We start from the raw sequence: 20,658 nt of genomic DNA on the forward strand, positions 1-20,658 counted from the left end.
AATGGACACCACCCATCAACCCACAATCTGACCTTTTTGTCATGTTTATTTTTCTTTCTTTTTATATATATATATACTAGAGGCCTGGTGCACGAAATTTGTGCTCAAGTGCAGTCCCTAGGTCTGGCTGGCGATCAAAGCGTGAATGTCTGGCGTGGAAGGGCACGTCCCAGCTGACCTCTGGGCCCTGGGCAGCACCTGGGCTCCCAGACCCCCACGCACCCCCATCCGCCTGAGTCATTGGGCCCCACCCGGCTCCCTCAGCGCCTGGGAGCTGTGCGGCATCCCTACCCCCTGCCGCCGGAACTGGTCACCCTGCTCACACCCGCCTTGGCCTGGCACCACCCATTCACCTGCTCCACCATCCCGCTGCAGTCCTATGCTCGTCGGGGCCCATTGGGGCAGGAGCACCTCCACTGCCTCCCACTGCCAGCGCCGCGTTGCTGATGCCTGTCGTGTTCCATGCCGCCCCTTGGTGGTCAGCGCACGTCATAGTGAGCGGTCAAACTTCTGGTCGAGGGGACAATTTGCATATTAGTCTTTTATTTTATAGGATATTTTTATTGATTCCAGAAATGGAGAGGAAGAGAGCGGTAGAAACATCCCACATTGGGGATCGAGCCCACAACCCGGGCATGTGCCCTGACTGGGAATCAAACCATGACCTCCTGGCTCATAGGTCGATGCTCAACCACTGAGCCACGCCAGTCAGGCTTTGCCACATTTCTTCATTTTAGTGGCTGACAAGAAGCCAAGGCATCATCCCGTGAGGGGTAACAGGTGAACGTGTCAGAACTTGTTCACCCCTTCCTGGCAGCCCACAAGTTTGTGTCCCCCCCACTGCCGTCACCCCCTTCACAGTCAAGAAGCAGGCTCTGCGAGTTTCGGTCACTCTGAGCAAAGGGCCCACGAGGGAGAGGCCGCACGTGCTAACTCTTCCTGGCTCCTGGCTCCTGGCTCGGGCCCCACTCAGCTACATGAATATCTCATGCCGCTTCCTCCACTCTGCAAACTGCGAGACTCAGCAGCCAACATGCAGATCCGGGCCCAGAAACCTGGAACTCCCTGAGCACCTGCGTGAGGCTTATCACCAATGCCTCTAATTTCAACGAACAGATCCATGATTTACAAGTCTCTGCACATTGGTAAATCTTCTCGACTAATCTGCTGCGGGCAGGCTCAGGACAGACACAATCTCGAGGCAGCTGGTTCAACCTTGTTCTTTGTTGAACAGCTGCTTGGGGCACAAACCCAGAGGCGACAGGCCTGCCAGAGCTGCGGTCCAGGGGCAAACCCCCTTTCTTCCCAGGTCTGCTGATGCCGTGTTGCCGGCTATTAGTTCTTATGCTTCCGCATCTTTAGTTCACGAGGCACAGCAGTCATGTCGACAGGCACGGTGGGCGGTGGTGAAAAGGCCAGACGTGTCCTCCAAAGACATGTTCTAACATACTCTTGCCGTTGAGTGTTAGCTTTTAAAAATATTAAACTTATTCCTATTTGCTTAGGGTCCCATCCATTTTAACAGAATATTAAAACGTTGAAACAAGCACAGAAGTGATGCCAACCTCTTACAGAGAGAGCTGAAGGGCTCTCTGCTCAGAAAGGACCATGATGGGGACCCCCCCTCAACAGAGCACCCTGGTCCTTACCCCTTCTCCTGGCCTGCCTCACTCTCCTGGCCCCAGCTTCCTGGAGCAGAACCCCGCCCTGCATAGGCCCAGACTCAGGCTCTGCAGAAGATTAGCCGAGATGATTGACCAATATGAGGAGACCTGTAAGTCGTGGATCTGTTCGTTGAAATTAGAGGCATTGGTGATAAGCCTCATGCAGGTGCTCAGGGAGTTCCAGGTTTCTGGGCCCGGGATCTACATGTTAAGGAAGCAGCACCCAGGCCAAGAAAAACATCCTACGTGATACTCAGATACTGCCACCTGTCCACACCAGATGTTTTCTCAGCTGTTAATTAAATGCTTCCTGTGATGGGAACCTCATTACTTCCTTCAGCTGGTAGGAAGTCCTGCTTTGGCTTCTTAAATCAACTCGGTGACTATCAACTAGCCTTTAAAAAAAACGAGAGGGAAAACAAAACAAAACAATAAAAGGAGACATCCGCACATGTCATACTCACAGACAGCTGGCTGCTCCCTTGTGAACAGACCTATTATCGGGGTGCTCGGGCAGCTATGGGCACTCAATCTCCTACAGTCCTGGGCACTGCCCTCCACAGCGCTGGGGAGCTCCTCCCAGCAGCACCCACTGCCCGGGGAGGTCCTGCCAGGGCTCTCATGGGGTTCATCACATCAGGAAACTTGGAAGGGACACTTGCTTGGAGGTATTGCCGTGTGAGCTGTCAGGGAACATCGGGCTGTTGTTAAGGCTTCACACACACACACACACACACACACACCCCCGCTTCACTGACAGACTGAAGGTAGTGTCTGACTCTGGGCCTGGTATCCCCAGCCACATCTTTGCCATCTACACCAGCATCGTAAGAGGCTGTTGATCAGTTTTTAAATTTGGAGGCCTTGGCTGGTGGTCTTCTGAATACAGCCAGTCTTCACTAAACAGTCTGCATTTAAAAAATAAAATAAATAAAAATAAAGAACTATGTCACTTGGTGAACCAACAGTGAGCAGTGGGACTTTTGCATCGCTTTCCCTGCAGGTGTCCTTGACTTTGTTCACCTTTTTATTCTACCACATCCTCCCCGTGCCCCCCTCCAGGGGGTGTCAGTCCCCAGGCCTGGTCTCTGTTGACAATCTTCCTACCGTGAAGGGAATGACCTCAGGCCCCATCCAGCCACACACTGCATTTCTGAAGTGCCTCTTGGCACTCTGCTCACAAAAAGCCGATTCTAACCAAATTTTTATTAAGGAGAACACAGTGAAAAGAGAGTTTCTGGCAGCTGATAGATGTACAGAAAGCCAGGCAGGAGCAGCCAAGCCCAAGTCCGACGCACATGATGTGGGGGTGTCTGGCACCCCCATCTCTTCCTCCCACTGATTACTGGGGCCCCAGCTCTGAATCAGAGCCCATACTCTGGTAGCCACCACAAATTCCCAGGGAGCGTGTTCCACCTTAGATAAGACTGCATTTTTACTCACGTGACCTAGGAGTTTCCACTTGTACGACAGGCTTTGCTCATAGTGATGCAATTTAAGGAAGAATTACACTTCAAGGGATGCCTACAACAGAAGGTTGGCTTTGTTGTAGTGGTTAGTTTATAGAAGGATTTGCACTTAATCTTAGTTCGGAGCATTAAAGGGTTTGTCCTTGCAGCGATGGCTGTAAACTTGCTCATTAATTTAGAGGAGTTGGGACTAACCCCGAGTGTGTGCTGGCACTGCTGGCCTGTCACAGCGGGTCCCGTTTGTCTCCCTCCCGCGTGTGCTGGCACCGGACCACCTGGCTCGTGCCCAGAGCGCTGTCCACTGCGGGGCCAACTCCCCAGGCAACGAGGCCTCCAGGACGGAGGTGGGGGGGGTGTGGGGGGGGGGGAGGCACCGCGGGGCGTGGGAGGGAAGGTGCTTTAACCGCAGGGCGCCTTCCTCGGCTTCCACCTCCCTACGCCCGGGCTGCAGGTGTCCCCACTCAGGTAAGACAGTGCAGAGGACCCGTCCCCTGCCTCCTTCACACGGACAAGGTTTGGATTTTAGGTCGTAACCATCCGCAAAGCGTGCGCCTTCCTCGCCACCCACGTGCTTCGGTGACCCCTGACTCCTCCGAGGACTTGGGCGTTGTAAACCCCGCAGATGAGGACGGGTTTCCGGGGGTCAAGGAGAGGATGAGAGCGGAACCCCGGACACAAGGGTCCCCACGGCCAAAAGCCCGATGACGTGGTCCTCAGGCCGCTCTAGGCCACGCCTCTCCACTACGTCCGCCCCGCCCTGCCTGATTGGCGTCTCTCTGTGCCAATCGGAGGCGGCGCTACCTCGGACCCGCCTCCCGCGCACGCGCCGTAGGCCGACGTGGGCGGGGCGTCCGGAGGAGGAGGCCATGCGGGCTCAAGTGGTAGGTGGCCGCGCCGCCCCCGCTCCCGTCCCCTTTCGTCCCCCTCCCTCCCGCCTCTGTGTCCGGGTACGGTCCCCACCTCCTCTGGGCTTGCCTCGGGTGGTCTCCGCCCAAAGTCCCCCGCTCCGGCGGAGCGCGGACGGACCGAGTCCAGGCCCCTGTGACCGATATTCCCGTCATGCTTTGTCTGGTAGACCTTGAATAGACAGGTTCTTTTTTTCTTTTTCTTGAAAAAAACAATTCCCCAAAGTGAAGCAAGTGCACGGAACTACTCTGTGATTGACACGCGCTGGGTCAGAGCCCCCGGAGAACACAGAGTTGTGTGTTCACGCTTGTCTCTCGGAGCCTCGCGGAACCGTTTCCGCACGGAGGTTTTTGCTGTGACACACTCATCCTCGTGCGGCGTGTGCAGGTGTCTGCGCCTCGGCACGTGCGCCCCTGGGTGGTCTGCGTTGCTGAATGTGTGAATGTGCACGGCTCACCGGAAGTCGGTTCCGTACACTTTAGAAATTCTTGTTTTATCTGTGCTCTCGGAGAAAGGGCACGACCATCTGCTGAATGCGTAGAGCAGCGGGAGAGGGCGGGAGTCCCCTCCCCGTCCCAGCACCCGCCCCCGCCCGAATGAAGCATGTGGAGGGGTCTTTAAAGGGTTTCTTTGTTGCTTCTCCAACATCCTGGTTTACCGAACACGAGCATCCCACCCAGAAAAGGACCCCTCGGTTATTTTCATGACTGGGTTGAAAGATGCGCAGATGCTTGTATCAACCACAATGATGGTGTTTCTGGCCAAGTGATTGGAAACATGAATTTGCCCTGGAATCGGGAACATTTTTGAAGCCTTTCAGATTTTTGTTTCCTTTTCAAAAGAATCCCAAAAACCAATTCAGGGACATGTAACATGAAATACATCTCCTGGAACCAGAGATTGAAGAACGTGGAGAGAAGGCATAGTCTGTGTCCGCACATTCTTTCCCTGGAAGCCTGGTTTTGGGTTATTTTGTCACGCGTGGTCCTGCGGGAAATGAGTGTTCAGTGTTCACACTATTTGGTAACCCATTTCTCTGGATTCCAGTCTGTGATCCTCCCCGTCCACAATGCGGAGCCCTGGTTGGACGAGTGCTTGAGGTCTGTTTTGCAGCAGGACTTCGAAGGCGCCATGGAGCTCTCGGTTTTTAATGACGCCAGTAAGGTACTTACGAGCTTCCCGATGACAGTCCCCCATGCAGGTCACGTTGGACTCCTCTGATGGGAGTTTCCTGACCTGCCCATGCCTTCTTGCTTTCAGGACAAGTCTATGGCTATCATTGAAAAATGGAAAGTGAAGCTAGAAGGTTCCGGTATCCTCGTAGTCATTGGAGGGCACGATTCTCCTTCTCCCAGAGGAGGTCAGTTACCATATGCTTAGCTTATTATTCAGCTGTAATGAATGGTTTTTTAATCTACTTATATACGCAGGTAGTTTTGTGTTTTTTAAATCCTGTTGAAAAGCATCCTGAGTAATACTTAAGTTGACCACTTACTAAGTTGGTTAGAGTGTCCCCCGATATACCAAGGTTGCAGGTTCGACCCCCAGTCAGGGCACATATAAGAATCAACCACTGAGTGCATAAACAAGTGGAGCCACAAACCAATGTGTGTCTCTCTCTCCCTCTCTCTCTTTAAAAAAAATAAAATCGATAAATAAAAACGTTTTGTCTTTCATAAAATACTTTTTATTGATTAGCTATAACTAGAGCTATATCACATTTGAATGTATTCTACTAATGACAAAAGAATTTGTTGTAATATTGTGAAAAAGAAAATGGAGTCATCCTGCTGTCTTTTTGAAATTAGGTAAGGCAGATCCCATATTACACATAACAAAATGGAGTTAATTTGATTATGTCTGAAAGGACATCTTTTCCTGTAACAGTATTTTCTTAAATAGGAAATATTGGATAACATAGATCCAAAGTATCTATTTTCAGGATTCCTGGGTTACTTTAACTGGATTAAGGTTCATTTATTATCATTTTCTATCACAGTAGAGCAAAACATTTCTTAATAATGTGATCACTTGCTAAAATAAAAATAAAACACAATCCCACCCTCTTCTCCAGGAGTAAGGAATGTTGATGCCATACTGTGGCCTGAGTTTTTTCTGCTGTGACCATGACAACCGGCTCCCCTCACAAAGGGTCGGGCCTCCCCAAACATCAGGCCCTGGCACAAACATTTGACTTTCTTCAAGGCAATAATATTAAAGCAAATTCCTTGTCTTTGCCAAACAGAAGATTCATTGTGGGAAACTTCCAGGTCCTTCGTGAGCAGCGTTTTCCTTCATCTCTCAGATGCTTGGGTTTGATTTTCCCCTTCTAAACCCAGTTCTAATAAGCGACTTTTAAAACAGAACTCATAGTTTAAATGTGATTGTGGAAGGTCTCTTCCTAGTTTCCAGTTTCCACGTGCTGCTCTTCGGTTTTGATTCCCATGAGGTCTTTCTCTGGGCCTGCCTCGCTTTGCAGTGATGATGGAGATTTAGCCACAGCTGTTTCGGGGATGGCTGCTAAGCCGTCCCCAGGGGTCGGGAGCCCCTCGCTCTGCCTGCCTCTGCACTTGCTTCTCTGCCTTGTTATCCTGTAGTTTGTTGAAACCTGGGACCCTGCTGCTGACTGGCTTGGGTTGGCTGAGCTCTGGGATTAAAGCTAGAAATTAAGCTGCTACCCTGTGTGAAAACAGCACTGCCCTGGGTCAGCCTTTGATGACCAGAGTGAGGGCAGATGGCTGTTAATTGTCCCTACTTCTCTGTTGCAGCTGGTTGACTTTGGTGCTCCAGAGCAGCCAACAGGAAGGACCTGCCCTCTCTCTCTCCACCTTGGAGAGGTGATTAGCGATAAACCTGGAAGTACCTTGGGTGTGGCCGGAAACACTTTGCTAGTGTCCCCTGGGCACCTACCACCTTCTCCAGGTCGACGTGGTTTTGAGCACCAGAGGGATTGAGTGTGTTAACTTTGCACACATCTGTTTTGCTTTGTGTCACTTTTCTTGGTGGCACCGAATCTGTAACTGTCTAGTTAACACGACTCAGGTGTCAGCAGCCTCTTCTCTAGGGAGAGTGGTTGTTGTGCCCCTAAAGTCTCCTCAGCCCCTTCTTTTGGGACTAAATGCCTCCTCCAATCGGCCCTGCCCTCAGCACCCAGACAGCTTGCCCAGCGTTAATTTCTGCACAGCATTCCCTACTGAGAAGCCGGTTCCGGCTGGCCCTTTCTCCTCAGCCCAACAGCAGTTCCTGCAGAAGCGGGCGGAGCTTACCTGCCCTGGGCAGCCTGGAGCCCCCACACGGCCCTGGTGCTGGTGGCCATTCGAGGGTCAGCATCGTGCTTATTGTATCAGCCGCTAAACATGGAGCCTGCTTTTCTCCCTCCCCTTCCTCCTACGGCTAACCTGATCCCCTCGTGGTAGCGCAGAGTGCTCCCAGTATTCCTGTAGTACATGTTACATAGTTTTATGAACAAGAGTACCATCGAAGATTGAATCATAAAAGAGCTTTTGTTTTCTTTTTAAACAGTCGGATATTCTAAAAACCAAGCAATAGCCCAGAGCTCAGGGTCTTACCTGTGCTTTTTGGATTCGGTAAGTAACTCTTTGTTTTATTGCTAAAATATGTATATATACACACATATATGTTGAATAATTAAATAATCTTACATTTTAGTGTGGTTCTTGACAACAACTTCTAATGTATTATAATCAGAACTTTTAAGGTAGATAGGTTTTTGCCGTTTAATTACCATAGCACTTAATGAGTTAAGTTTTGATAAATTGGATTACATAAAAAAGCAAAACCGCATAGCAGAGCACCATATAAAGAAAAATGAAGATAAACTGGGAAGATGTGGACAAATACAATACTAAAAAGATTAATAGCCTTAAGAATAAATAGTTCATGTAAGTTGAGCAAATACAAAGAAATACGGGCGATGACAAATAGGAAAGGACTGGAGTAGGGACTTCACAAAAGTGGAAGTGCAAATGACAGGCTTTAAAAAAAAAGTTGAAATCATTTGCATGAAACAAATTAGTGAGATGCTGAAAAACCAGGTTAACAAAGTTTTTTAAAGTTGTAGATACTCGGGACTTGAAAGGTGTGAGCTGGCACTGTTGATGGCATCATTTTGCATTGTGTCTCAAGAACTGCAAAATGTTTATGCCCTTGACCCCTACATTTCTCCTGTAGGCGCCTCTGAAATTCCAAGAGAGATTTACGTACAAGGAGCTTCAGTGTTTGCTATTAGGATGGGAAATGAGAAACAACAGTACAAGCCAGTGGAGTAATAGTGAAGGTCTGTGTGAGGGAATTACTCATCTTTTATGAAAAGTGTTTAATAACATGACAAATGATTATGATTGGTGAAAAGAGAATACGTGATTGCATCTGTAGTGTACACTCAGTGAGGGGTTTTCTCTGTGGTTACTTTTTTTTTTAATATATTTTATTGATTTTTTACAGAGAGGAAGGGAGAGGGATAGAGAGTTAGAAACATCGATGAGAGAGAGAAACATCGATCAGCTGCCTCCTGCACACTCCCCACTGGGCACGTGCCTGCAACCAAGGTACATGCCCTTGGCTGGAATCGAACCCGGGACCCTTGAGTCCGCAGGCCGACGCTCTATCCACTGAGCCACACCGGTCAGGGCCTCTGTGGTTACTTTGAAGCGCACTTGAAGAGCACTTGCACTCCTTCCTCGAGTCTGGGGTACAGAGCTCCCAGTCTTCTGTGCATTCCCCGGGGTGGGCGGGGGGGGGGGTTGTTTTCCTTCTCAAGCTCAGCACTGGCTCAGAGTTCCCACTTGTGCTGAATTAATCCACATAGGAAGCTTCTTTTTGTCTCATATTGACTCAGCCTTTCCCCTGATGACCAGGAACCTATAGACAAGGCTGTAGTACGTGTGGACGTTGGGGAAGATTGTGTGTGTGTGTGTGTGTGTGTGTGTGCGCGCGCGCGCACGAAACGTAAACTTGCCCATGAAACAGCCCTGTCCTGAAAACAAGACCCCAGCAGAGGCTGCAGCTTCCTGCCCTGCTGCTCTGGTCTCTCATCTTCCTCTTCTTTCTTAGGCTGAAACTCTTCCACTTTCCCTGCTCTCTTGTGGGGACCCTCTGCCACCCCCTCGCTTTGTCATCTCCTTTCAGATCCTGCTCTGGGCTTATTTTCACACGATGGACCATCCAACATTTTCATAAACAGTTTCCAACGAAGACAGCTTCACCCACCACATTGACAATTGTGCTTTTATGGCCTTTGGGTGATTTGGTTATTTATTTTTCTCTTTAAGCTTGCTCTTTCTGAAATACTTATAGCGAGCATGTATTTCTCGCTAATCATCATAATAAAAGGCAAATATGAAAATGGTCATCACGTAGTGACGCCTAACAACCAATCAGCAGGGACTGAGGCTGCGTGGCACCTGGTGGGGGGCGGGGGACCTCAGGCCGCACCCCCTGCCCCGGCACCGGGGCCAGGAGACCTAAGGCTGCGCCCCGTGCCCAGCAGGGCTTGACAGGGGTGGGGCCGGCTGGGTCTGGGTCTCCTGCGATTTCGAAGCGCGCGGATGGGCGGGGACTTGACTCTGGGTCGCGCGGCGCACCCCAGACTCTGACAGGAAGGAGATTTTCATATACATTTTACTAATTTTCTTTCATCTCTGATACGTCTATTATAGAGAAAGGGCAAATAGCAATATTAAAATATTTCCTCTAATTAATTCCCTTTTAATGTGCACAAATTTCATGCACCAGGCCACTAGTGACAATATAAACTTCATTTGAGCTGGTGATTGGTGCTGGATCGGACCATCTCGTCTTCGAGGGATCTTAAGATCTCCTCAGTATGGAGAGCCCAGCTTGAAGAACTTGGTTCCCGTCTTGGAAGAAGAAGAGAGATGCTCAAGTTATCCTCTCCCCAACAGGGTCTCTGCTGTAACTTCCTTTTTTTCAATAAAGGGAAGGAAAAAAGACCTAACTGAGGTGATATCCAGGTGGAAGTGTTAGAAAATATGGGGCCTAGATTAGAATGGCGGAACTTTCCTATCCAGGAGTCACCAAGTACCGGTAAAGCAGGCGGTGGGCGTCAGCAGAGTTGCCACCAACCACAGACCGAGGAGGGCAGAGGAAGGTCCAAAACCCCTGCCTGCCGTCATCGGGTGGGGAGCCAGGTCCTTGAAGATGCCCTTTAGCATTTAGGGCCAGAGAGAGAGAAAGAGCAAGTTGGACGCCTGGCCTGCTCAGTCCCGGGGAAGAGTAGAGGGGTGGTCAGAGATGGCGGGGAGCTGTCACAGGACCATCTGCGGAGACGGGGAGGCTGCGGGGTGGGCGTCGGTCAGACAGGAGGGGGTGCAGCTGTCAGACACTGGGAGTTGGAATTGCTCTCAGGGTTCATTTGAAGTAAGTCAATGAAGAATGTAAATAAGTTTGGTTTTCTCAGGATCACTATAAGGGTCCTACAGCTTCTGAACATGGCATCCTAGTCTTGTTCCAATTTTCTAGTTTCCATGGTGATCTCCTTGTTTTTAACTTGAGGTCTCAGGAGCACAGACTTGAGTCAGTCATGTTCCTGGTTCAGAAAAGTCTCATCTGTCCTGATGCCAGCTCCGTTTTGTGTCTGTTTCTGTTGCATGACTGTGTTGCATGTTTATCTTGATAACATATGGGACCCATGGACCTGCCGCCCAGAATGAGCCCACTCAGTCCCCCGACCACATCAGCGCCTGCCGCCTCTCCGGTGACCCCAGCCACATGCCGTGGCTCCCCTGCTGAGCCTCGGTCTCTCTACAAATCTAAAGAACTTAATGTAAAAAATTTTTTAGCTGTTTTTAACTTTATAAAAAGAGAATCGGGCTGTATATAATACTTTGGAAATTTAAAACTTCTTTTGTTAAGACTCATCTATTTTGTTGCATGTCATAGTTTATTCAGTTTTTTAAAACTGAGGTGAAATTTATATACAGTGATACACAAGATTTTAATGGGAAAATTGTTCAAAATGACAATTTGATGCGTTTTGACAACTGTATTCACTACATAACTAAGACCCCTGCCAAGATCCAGACTATCCGATCACTCCACATTGCGAAGGCTGCCTGTTCTCGAATTCATAAGATGGAACTTGTAGTATGTACTATTGTTTTTAGCTGTTCACTAGCATAGTGGTCACCTGTGATAGTTGCGTGTTGGTGGTTCATTCTTGGTTGTTATTATCTTTTGTATGAATGGACCACAACTTATTTCTACATCTCCTGCTGTCCGACCGGCCCACCTCCTCGCCTGCCCCACTGCTGTCGGCGTAGTTTCAGCCACTCGAGCAGACATGATGTGTCTCATTGCGGTGTTAATTACATTCCCCTGGTAGATCATGATGTTGGGCACCTTTTCATGGTTCATTGGCCATTTTTTTGTGAAATGCCTATTCAGATATTTTGCCTACTTTTTAAAATTGGCTTCCCTTCCTGTTAGTGAGTTAAGAAAGTTTGTTCTTTGTTTGGGACCCTGGTCCTTTGTCAGGTGCATGTACTGTGAGTATTTGCTCCCAGAATGTGGCTTCACTTTTCATAGGTTAGTGGTGTCTTTTGATGAGCAGTTTTACATTTTGATAAGTCAAATTTAATAATTTTTTCTTTTAGAGTTAATTTCTTTCCTAAGAAATCTCTGCTTGCCCCAAAGGAGAAGTTATTCTCTTATGTTTTCTGCCAGTAGCTTATAGCCTTTAGGTTTTATTTAATCTGTTGTCCACGTCCCACTGATTTCTGTGGGTGCTGTGGGGTCGGAAGTGGCTGTTTGTTGTGGTGCTCGGTGGCAGCACTGCGGGCTGAGGAGACTTTTCTCCCGTGAACCGGCCGACGCCTGTGTTGAAAGTCCATTGGCCGTATCAGTGTGGGTTTATTTCCAGTTTTCCCTTCTGTTCTGTTTGTCTGTTGTGGGCACTTGATTCCCTCTGCCTGCTGTACAACATCCCACTGAGCACACACCATCATGTACTCGCCCCTTCTCCTGTCGATGGGCGGGTGGGCTATTTCTATGCCTTTACTCTTGTGAAACATGCCCTGTGAACGTGCCTGTATCACCTTCATTGTCCATGTGGCAGACGTCCTCTTGGGGTCACACCCAGATGTGGACCCCAGGCTGCAGGGACACTGCAGGGGCCATGGGTGGTGGCCTGGGGGCAGGGCCTCTCCGGCACTGGGACTGCAGGTTCTGCAGTGTTGGCCCATGAATGGAGGGAGCGGCCTCACTGTGTCCTGGTTTCAGATTGCGCCAAGCACGGTCTATGTTGACGGCCTCGCCAGTTTCCTTTTCTCGTAACATGTTTGCATCTTTTCCCCACTTTTCCTTTTCAAACTTAGAGAAAAGTTGCAAGGACAGGGCAAAGAACTCCGCGCACGGCGAGCATTGTGTCCGCCGCCCCGCACCCGTGTGCTTCCTGCGCAGAAGGACATCAGGCCACATACATGCTTCGTTATGTTTGCGCCAACATGTTTCAGTTTCCTTGGAGCAGTTGTAAGTGGACACTCTTTTCACTTGTGCCCCATGTGACTGATTACGTGGAGACGTGGCTCTCTGCTGGTCTCCCATCCTGTGATCCTGCAGCGCTCTCACCAGTGAGGATTCTCCAGGTGCACGACTGCCCCCTGCCCTGGAGACAGCTGGCTTCTTCCCTTCTGACCTCTCTCACCTGCTGGCGCGGCGCTGACAGGCGCACATCCTTGCCTCCCACTGTCTCAGCGGGAAGCGTCCACTCTCCCTCAGCGCTGCGCTGGCTGCAGGCGCCACCACACTGTGTTCCTGGCCTGCTCAGAGCTTTTACTGTGAACACGTGTTGGGTTTTTTGTCAGATACTTTTTCTGTATCAGTTGGGATTTGCTGGGGTTTTTTTTTTGTTTTTGTTTTTTTAAAATATATTTTATTGATTTTTTACAGAGAGGAAGGGAGAGAGATAGAGAGTTAGAAACATCGATGAGAGAGAAACATTGATCAGCTGCCTCCTGCACATCTCCCACTGGGGATGTGCCCGCAACCCAGGTACATGCCCTTGACCGGAATCGAACCTGGGACCCTCCAGTCCGCAGGCCGACGCTCTATCCACTGAGCCAAACCGGCTTCGGCGGATTTGCTGGTTTTTAAGTTATATTTGTTACTGAAGATTTATAAGATTTTTTTTTCTGTATTCCTAGAATTGGGTGAGCTCTTTTGAAATGCAGACTCAAGGTTTTTTCAAATGAGATAAATTTTTCTATATTAATTCTTCATTTCTTCCCTTTTTATCTTGTTTTTTGCTCTTGGGGTTCTTGCGTTTGAGTGTTAGGTCCTGCCGTCTGCTCCTTTCCCACTGTTGTCTCTTTCTTTGTGATTTTGCCTGTTCATGTCGCAGTTCGACCTTCCAGTTCATGTATTCACCGGGAGCGGTGCTCCCACATGATGATATCGCTGCTGCTTTTAGAGCGAGACTCTGCTGTCAGCACAGGCAGCCTTTCCTTGGGTACGAGGGCAGCGTGGAGACTCCCTTCCCGTTTTCTCCTCCAGCAGCTCCGGGCTGTGCCTCACTCTGCTTCCTGGGTCCCCTTAGGTGCCCATGGGTGACTGCAGGCCACGCCAGCCTGGCAGAGTGTGGGAGGAGGTGGTGGCCTCGGCTCCAGGTGGCCCAGGTCCCGCCTCAGAGCCTTCCCGTTGGCTCCCTCCCCTCGGTCCTCCTACAGCTATGACGTGGGCTGTGGGTCACGAGTTGAGCGATCTGTTAGAGCTCCATGGACGTGGGGTGGCTCACACGTGCTCTGGTGGTTGGCTGCTTTTGCTGTGTCATACTTCAGTCCTGCTGCTGAGAACGTCGCCAGGGTTTGGACAGGCTGTTTTCCATTTACCAGGGATGAACGTTCAGTAGTTTCCACTTCCTGGCTGTGATGGACAGGCCGCGGGACCACCTGTACGAGAGCTTTCAGCTCTGAGGCGTGTGGGCGGATGGAATTGCTGGTGGCACAGTAACTGTATGTAGCACTTTGAGGAACAGCCAGAATGTTTTCCAAAGGGGCTGCACCTTCTTACATTCTCACCAGCAATATATGAGAGTTATTTGATTTTTTTTTGATACTGTTATAAGTGGCATCATTTAAAAAAACTTTGCAGCTATAAAAAAATTAATTGAACTTTATCAATCTTGTCTCCAGAAACCTTGCTAAATTCACTTTTAATTCTAATATTTCTCTGTAGATTCTCTTGATTGGCTTATATACACAATCTTCCTCTTTCTAACCCTCTGTCTTGTATTTCTTTTTCTTGACTTAAGTCTCAGTAATTTGTTACAGTCGTGAGCATGGCCATTCTTGTCTCCTTCCCCGTCTCAAGATGGAGAGCTGGAACTTTTCCCTATTGAGTATGTTGTTGGTTTTCTCACATACACTCTTTCTAAAACTAAGTTCCCTTCTAAAAGCTGGAGGAGCAGGGACGCCCTGAGACAGAAGAGGGTCCTAGGCCAGGGTGGAAAAGCTGGACGCTGTGTTTTAGCTGCTCACTCCCCTGCCGCACTGTGAGCCTGTCCCTCTACGCAGTGTCCCTCTGCAGCCATCCCTCCCCAGCTGCCCGCCACACTGCCTGCGCGGCCGGGTCGCCTGCTGCCTGTGCAGCGTGCGAGAGCTGCAGGCTGTGGCTAGGTCAGTGCTGACCCACAGGATCTGGTCCACTGGGCAGGGTCTGAGCTGCCTGTCTGGTCTGTTGCCCGCTTTGCTGGGGGCTGCCTGCCTCTTCCCTTTGTGTCTGTGGCTTCCCGTGAGTTAACGTGGGCTCCTCCCTGCAGGACGACGTGATGATGCCTCAGAGGGTGAGGCTGCAGCTGGAAGCCGCCGTCCGGCACCCAACAAGCGTAAGTGCTGACGTCTGGTTCTGTGTTTTCACTGCCTCTGATAAGATTGTCATCACAGCTTTTTTCTTTTATTTATTTGTTTTTCTTGTTAAGAAGAGACCTGCTTATTACTGATAACACTTCATTTGGCTAAAACCATAAGAAGTTCACACACAAATACCTAACGTGCAAATTCTCACAGGCAGTGTTTATGATACCCCTGGTGTGGTCTTGGGGGAAATGGGAAGATAGTGACAGTAATTATTAAAACAAGGGCACAATTTGAAAAATAATTCATGTTACCTGTGTATTTTATCTGGCACATTCAGAGGTGTATGTGAAGGGTCATGTTGCCTGTGGGAGGGAGGCCCCACCGGATACAGGTGCAGGCTCTTGCCTGGGTGGCTCTCCGGAGACACATGCAGAATCACGGCCCTGAGCACAACCCCCCGAGTCGGGTCAGTGCTCATTGAGCAGCACAGCCTTTCAGCTCGGAGTCCTCCTGGGTGGAAGGCCGGTTACGGTGGGACTGCCCTCCCAGGGCACTGTGAGGCCTGCAGGTGTTCTCCTGTGAAGGAGGACATGCCTCCTCGTTGGGGTGGCACTTGCTGCCTTCTGGTGGGTACAGAGGGTCTCTGGATTTTTGTTCTGTTTTGTTTGATCAGCATCTTTGAAGCTGTGCCCCTTGGACATGAACGCAGAGGCTGAGAGCTTCCTGTGTCACCACAGGGCCTAACAGTCCCTCTCCCACCGGTAGCTCAGTCGTGTTCTCTCTAGAGCAGCTTCCCTGTCGGCCCCAGAGCCAGGCTCTCTAGGACCATCTTCCTGGCACTCTCGGGGGCCCCTCCTCGGCGGCGTGTGGCTCCTCTCCCTGTAGGAGCCGTGCGCGGGGAGGCGGCCGAGGCCCCGTCCCGTCCTCAGACACTCCCTCTTGTGCTCCTCGCTGAGTGTGCTGGTCCTCCCACTGTGGAGAGCATCCGACCCCTCTCCCCCCGCACCCCCCGGCCTGGAAGGAACAGGTCCCGAAGCTCCAGTGTGGCAGGTCACCGAAGCCGTCAGTGATGGTGGTGCCCACTGCACTGAAGATGTCATGTCTCACCACTTCCTGGTTGGGAAAGAAGTCGGAAAACATGCTTGGACACAGCGTTGGGACAGTCACTGCTCCTAGGAGCCACGTGGGTACATCGTCCAGCTCCGGACAGTGGGCTGGACCTGCAACCTTCAGGCCCTGGTCATCGGGCATCATTGGATTCCTCCGTGGGGTCAGTAGACTGGCCTCCAGCCCCAGTGACGTGAAAGGAGAGATTAGATGCACACGCCTTGTGGTCTCGCTCGTTTGCTGGGAAGAGGAAGAGGAGTGGGAAGAAGCCCTGGATGGACTTCTGCTCACAGGTCGTCCACAGGGCAGTGCAGCTGCAGGTTTGCAGAAGTTTCTCTCTGGTCTGACAGGTGTGACGGAATTGCAGGTGGCACGACTCCGGAGGAGCAGCCCAGCTTTTCCGAGTTTAACGCACTGACGGCCAAGCTAACTGCTTCTGCCTGTCCACGCTAATCGTGTGACCCTGCGACAGTCACAGGCACGGCCCCGCCCCGCAGGGACGACGCTGTGTTTGAGCAGTTGGGTGAGCCGTCCTCATGGGGTCGCCGTGTCTTCCTTCCGAGTGACTGCCACCCCGCGGTTCCTAGCATTGAAATGTGGCCCACGTGGAAGCTGCTACGGCCCCTGGCACCCGTGTGGGCGCTCTCGAGAGCGAGCTGCTGTCCACCTTCTTCATTTTCATACTGAAAACAAACACGATCAGCTCCTTAATGAACTTACTTCGGGCAAGTAATTAGTCCTGCAGGCAAGACTCAGATGGACCACGAGGCCTGGGACACAAGGAGTTTGGAAGAAGGCAGCCTGCGTCTGTTCCTCATGCTCTTCACTTAAACTACCCTGGTCTGCGTTTCTACAAAGTTCAGGGCTGAGCTTTTCTTGCTCGCCATCTACTCGAGTTCATGCTCAGGAGGAGCTCTGCCTCCTCCTGCCAGTGCTCCCGGCTGGCGGCTGGGGCTGCTCTGTGCGGCCAGCTCCTGCCTTGCAGGTTTTCGGTGGAGACGGATGTCCTCACGGTCTGGCTGCATCAGAACAAAGCAGCTTTAGAGAGCTCGTTACTGTGGGGTTGGATTTTTTTTTTAATCATGACCTACAAAACCTTAATTTGCGGTTGCTGATTGGTGGTTTTGTCGAGTGTATCATATATTTAGTTGGGAAAGAATGAAGTGAATGCTAAGTGTATGCTTGCCCTTGGCCACTGTTTTCTGAGAGCAGGTTACAAGAAAGCCACTTCATTGTGAAGGCAAGGCCCTGTGGTGGCTTCCACAAATGGTGCAGCTGCATAGTCTCTGCAGAATGTGTGGGCGTCACTAGGCAGCCCCACTGTGGCCACGTACTGAACCTTTCCGAGCAGAGATCAGCTACGGGGCCGGAGCTGGGGTGCAGGGCACCTTGCCAAGGAGGGCAGCATCCTGGAGCACTCCCAGCCCATGTTGACGGCTTTTGGGACAGATGGACCCTTGGTAGGATGTCTCCGAGGTCAGCGAGTTCCCAGGGAGCTCAGCACGAGCAATAAGCTCGTGAACATCCTGCCGGCGGCCCCGCGTCGAGGGGATGCTGGGCCCCTCTGTCTTTGCAGCACCATGTGGAGCAGAAGCAAGGACAGCACCACCACGGGCTACAGATGAGCCAGCGCAGGCCCTGTAGCGAGCACACGGCCTCGGCCCTGGAGCATCAGAGTCTCTGAGGGTGAAATCCTTGGTGTGCGGCCCCTGTGTGCCGTCACCCGTCACCTGTCACCCGAGAGGACACAGGCCACCTCGCGTGCACAGGGCTGTGGGCAGAGCAGCAGGGTCCCTCCTCCTCCTTGTTCCCAGAAGCTCTCCCTAACCCGGCCCAGAGGTGCCACTGGTGCCAGGTGAGAGGTAGACACACCGGTGTGTGCACCCAGGAACTCACAGAGACTCCCTTCCGCTTCACAGATCATAGGCTGCCAAGTGAGGAGAGAGCCCCCCAACTCCACGGAGCGGTACACGCGCTGGATCAACCAGCTGGCGCCTGAGCAGCTGCTCACTCAGGTACTTGTTGCCCAGCCTGGGAGCTGGCCACACTCCCTGGAGAGGCGCCGCTTATGCTGGCAGCCGGGGCTTGGTTCATCCTTTAGCACCTGTTTGTCCACGCCCAGGGTGTGCCAGCGCTCACTGGGGAAGGGGGAGCATTTCAGAGGAGACAGAGGGCAGGAGCCTGGGAGTGGGGCAGAGCAGCCCAGAGGGGGACTGGGTGGAGCGCAGGGGTGTGGCTGGGCAGGGCCAAGCTTTGGGCAGGTGGAGGGTGGTGTCAGATGGACACACTGCCGGGGCTGGGGCTGGAAGCTGAGGTGCAGCATCTGGGTGGGGCTGCCCTGAAGGGGGTCAGGTCTGGTTCTGAGCTGCAAAGAGGCCTGGGTTGAAGTCAAACTGGAAACCACCTGTGAGGGGTGTGGGGCTGCTGGGGACGGCTGGCGGGGGAGGGGGGCAGCCACCCACTCCCAGGACGTGGCTCCAGAAGCCTGGAAAGGTACCCCTGCCCGTGTGGGGGGCCCGATGCTGACATGTAGCTCACACAGCGATTCCCGTGGCCCTGGCATGTAGCTCACACAGCGATTCCCGTGGCCCTGGCATGTAGCTCACACAGCGATTCCCGTGGCCCTGACATGTAGCTCACACAGCGATTCCCGTGGCCCTGGCATGTAGCTCACACAGCGATTCCCGTGGCCCTGGCATGTAGCTCACACAGCGATTCCCGTGGCCCTGGCATGTAGCTCACACAGCTATTCCCGTGGCCCTGCCGTGTGAAAAATGCTTTTTACTAAACTGAATTTTGGAACTCGGTGTAAGGGACGATGTGTATGATCATTTTCTCCTGAGGTTAGAGTTGCTGGTGATTCTGGCTCTGCGTCCCGTCCCCGAGTCACCGTGATGCAGAGCGTGCCCTGGTGGCAGCACCAGCACCTGGCCCTTTCTCTGCCAGGAGGGGCGTGGGGCTCACGACTCCAGGACGGGCCCATCGTGCACGCACCCTCAGGACATGCACTCATGGGTTCTTTTCCTGTTTTCCTGAACAAGGGAGCACAGGAGACCTGGCAAGAGCTGCCAGGTCAGTGGTCCTCGGGCAGTCGGGGCTGCCGGGCAGGCGGGCTGGCAGGTCACCCAGGGATGAAGCTGCTGAGTTGGACTTCTGACCTATTTGATTTTCTGGTAAAATGAGACTCAGGCAAAAACTGTAACTACGCACAGAGGGTGTAATTTAAACGCAGCAGGCACCGCCTCAGCCAGAAATACAAGGTCTGGGCTGAGGGCGTACAGGAGCCTGCCCCATCCTGCATCACAGAAACAGTTACATATAATGCTTGTCACGGCGTTTTCTTTAGCAGGTCAGGGAGCTTAACGTCTGAAGTTTCTCGAGATAAATTGAAGACAGTATTTCTTAACGAAGTCATTTCTCAGCCGTTAGTTACAGAAAACCACGATTTAATCAGGCGAACGCCACCAAGTGGGTCCGCACGTGTTCATAGTCTACACCAGCGATGGCGAACCTTTTGAGCTCGGCGTGTCAGCATTTTGAAAAACCCGAACTTAACTCTGGTGCCGTGTCACATATAGAAATTTTTTGATATTTGCAACCATAGTAAAACAAAGATTTATATTTTTGATATTTATTTTATATATTTAAATGCCATTTAACAAAGAAAAATCAACAAAAACCTGAGTTCGAGTGTCACCTCTGACACGCGTGTCATAGGTTCGCCATCACTGGTCTACACCATCCCCTCTGTGCTCAGTCCCAGCATCTTTCCTCTTCTTGTGAGAACACCTTGGGTTAGGGCCCTACCTTACAGTCATCTCCTATGTATAGTCCCCTTGGTGGTTAGGGCTGTCACGTGGGCTCCAGGCACAGCACGGACACCCTCCTCGTGCTCCTCGACCTGGCGGCTCGTCCTTGCAGATGGCAGGGCAGCTCCGCCATGAAAGCTCCCAGCCCACGTGGACCAGGCTGGGCTCAGGCTCCGCCTGGGGGCTCTCCTAGAGCTCTGGGCACGGTGTTTCACCTCATCAGTACCGGTCACCTGGTCCCAGACTGCCTGATGATGTGCTGGCCATGGTGACCAGCTGCCGAGGAGGACCCAGGAGAGAAGGAGAGTTTGAGAGGATGCTCTTGAGTGGGCACGGTGCCAGCAGGGTGGAGGCGAGAGGTCAGCTCACCTTGTGGGGTCAGCAGCGGTGATGATGGGAGCCAGGGGCCCCCGGCTGGCCCTGGAAGGCCTCTCCGACGTCCTGGCCCTGAGGTTGAGGGCTGAGGCCACACTGCAGGTCAGTCAGCAGGGGGCCTGCTGAGAGGGCACTGGTGTCTCGATCCCGTCAGGCGTTTCCAATCAGATTGGAGCGGGTGCCGGGGGCCAGTTGCCGCCCTGGAGGCCCCAGGCCTTCCATCAGCTGGGTGATCTCTGTGGCCCTGTTTTACTTCCGTAAAATGCAAGGGTTTAAGCCCAACACCCAGAGCCTCGGGCCGACTGCTCTATGGCACCTTGCAGCGTGCATGGGTGACATCCCGCAGTCGGTCCCCCGGTCCGGCAGTGTCCAGAGCACAGTGGTTGGAACCCGCTGGTTTGTGTAAAACCAGGACATTTCACTCTTCTTTGATCTCCATGTGTCTGTTTCTAGAAAGTTTGTCCTTGAAGCTCAATGGTTTTTACCTAACTCTAAC

At 51.8% G+C, this 20,658-nt stretch overlaps 1 protein-coding gene across 4 annotated transcripts in view; it reads left to right on the forward strand.

Moving 5' to 3' along the window:
- Nucleotides 1-3,971: 3,971 nt before the first annotated feature.
- B3GNTL1 (UDP-GlcNAc:betaGal beta-1,3-N-acetylglucosaminyltransferase like 1) overlaps nucleotides 3,972-20,658 on the forward strand; it is a 29,721-nt gene continuing 13,034 nt past the window's right edge. For 3 of the 4 annotated variants that reach the window (XR_002827317.1, XM_023747903.1, XM_023747904.1), the window contains exons 1-6: nucleotides 3,973-4,014; nucleotides 5,087-5,203; nucleotides 5,300-5,399; nucleotides 7,562-7,626; nucleotides 14,835-14,900; nucleotides 17,898-17,993. Coding sequence is in view for 3 of the 4 variants with exons in the window: in XM_023747903.1 (XP_023603671.1) it covers nucleotides 4,000-4,014; nucleotides 5,087-5,203; nucleotides 5,300-5,399; nucleotides 7,562-7,626; nucleotides 14,835-14,900; nucleotides 17,898-17,993 (459 nt within the window). In the remaining variant the exon portion in view is untranslated. Of the gene's footprint in view, nucleotides 4,015-5,086; nucleotides 5,204-5,299; nucleotides 5,400-7,561; nucleotides 7,627-14,834; nucleotides 14,901-17,897; nucleotides 17,994-20,658 lie in introns of all 4 variants that reach the window. The other variant, XM_023747902.1, reaches the window with a different exon arrangement.

Source organism: Myotis lucifugus, unplaced genomic scaffold, assembly GCF_000147115.1.
Source record: "Myotis lucifugus unplaced genomic scaffold, Myoluc2.0 scaffold_1044, whole genome shotgun sequence".
NCBI lineage: Eukaryota > Metazoa > Chordata > Mammalia > Chiroptera > Vespertilionidae > Myotis > Myotis lucifugus.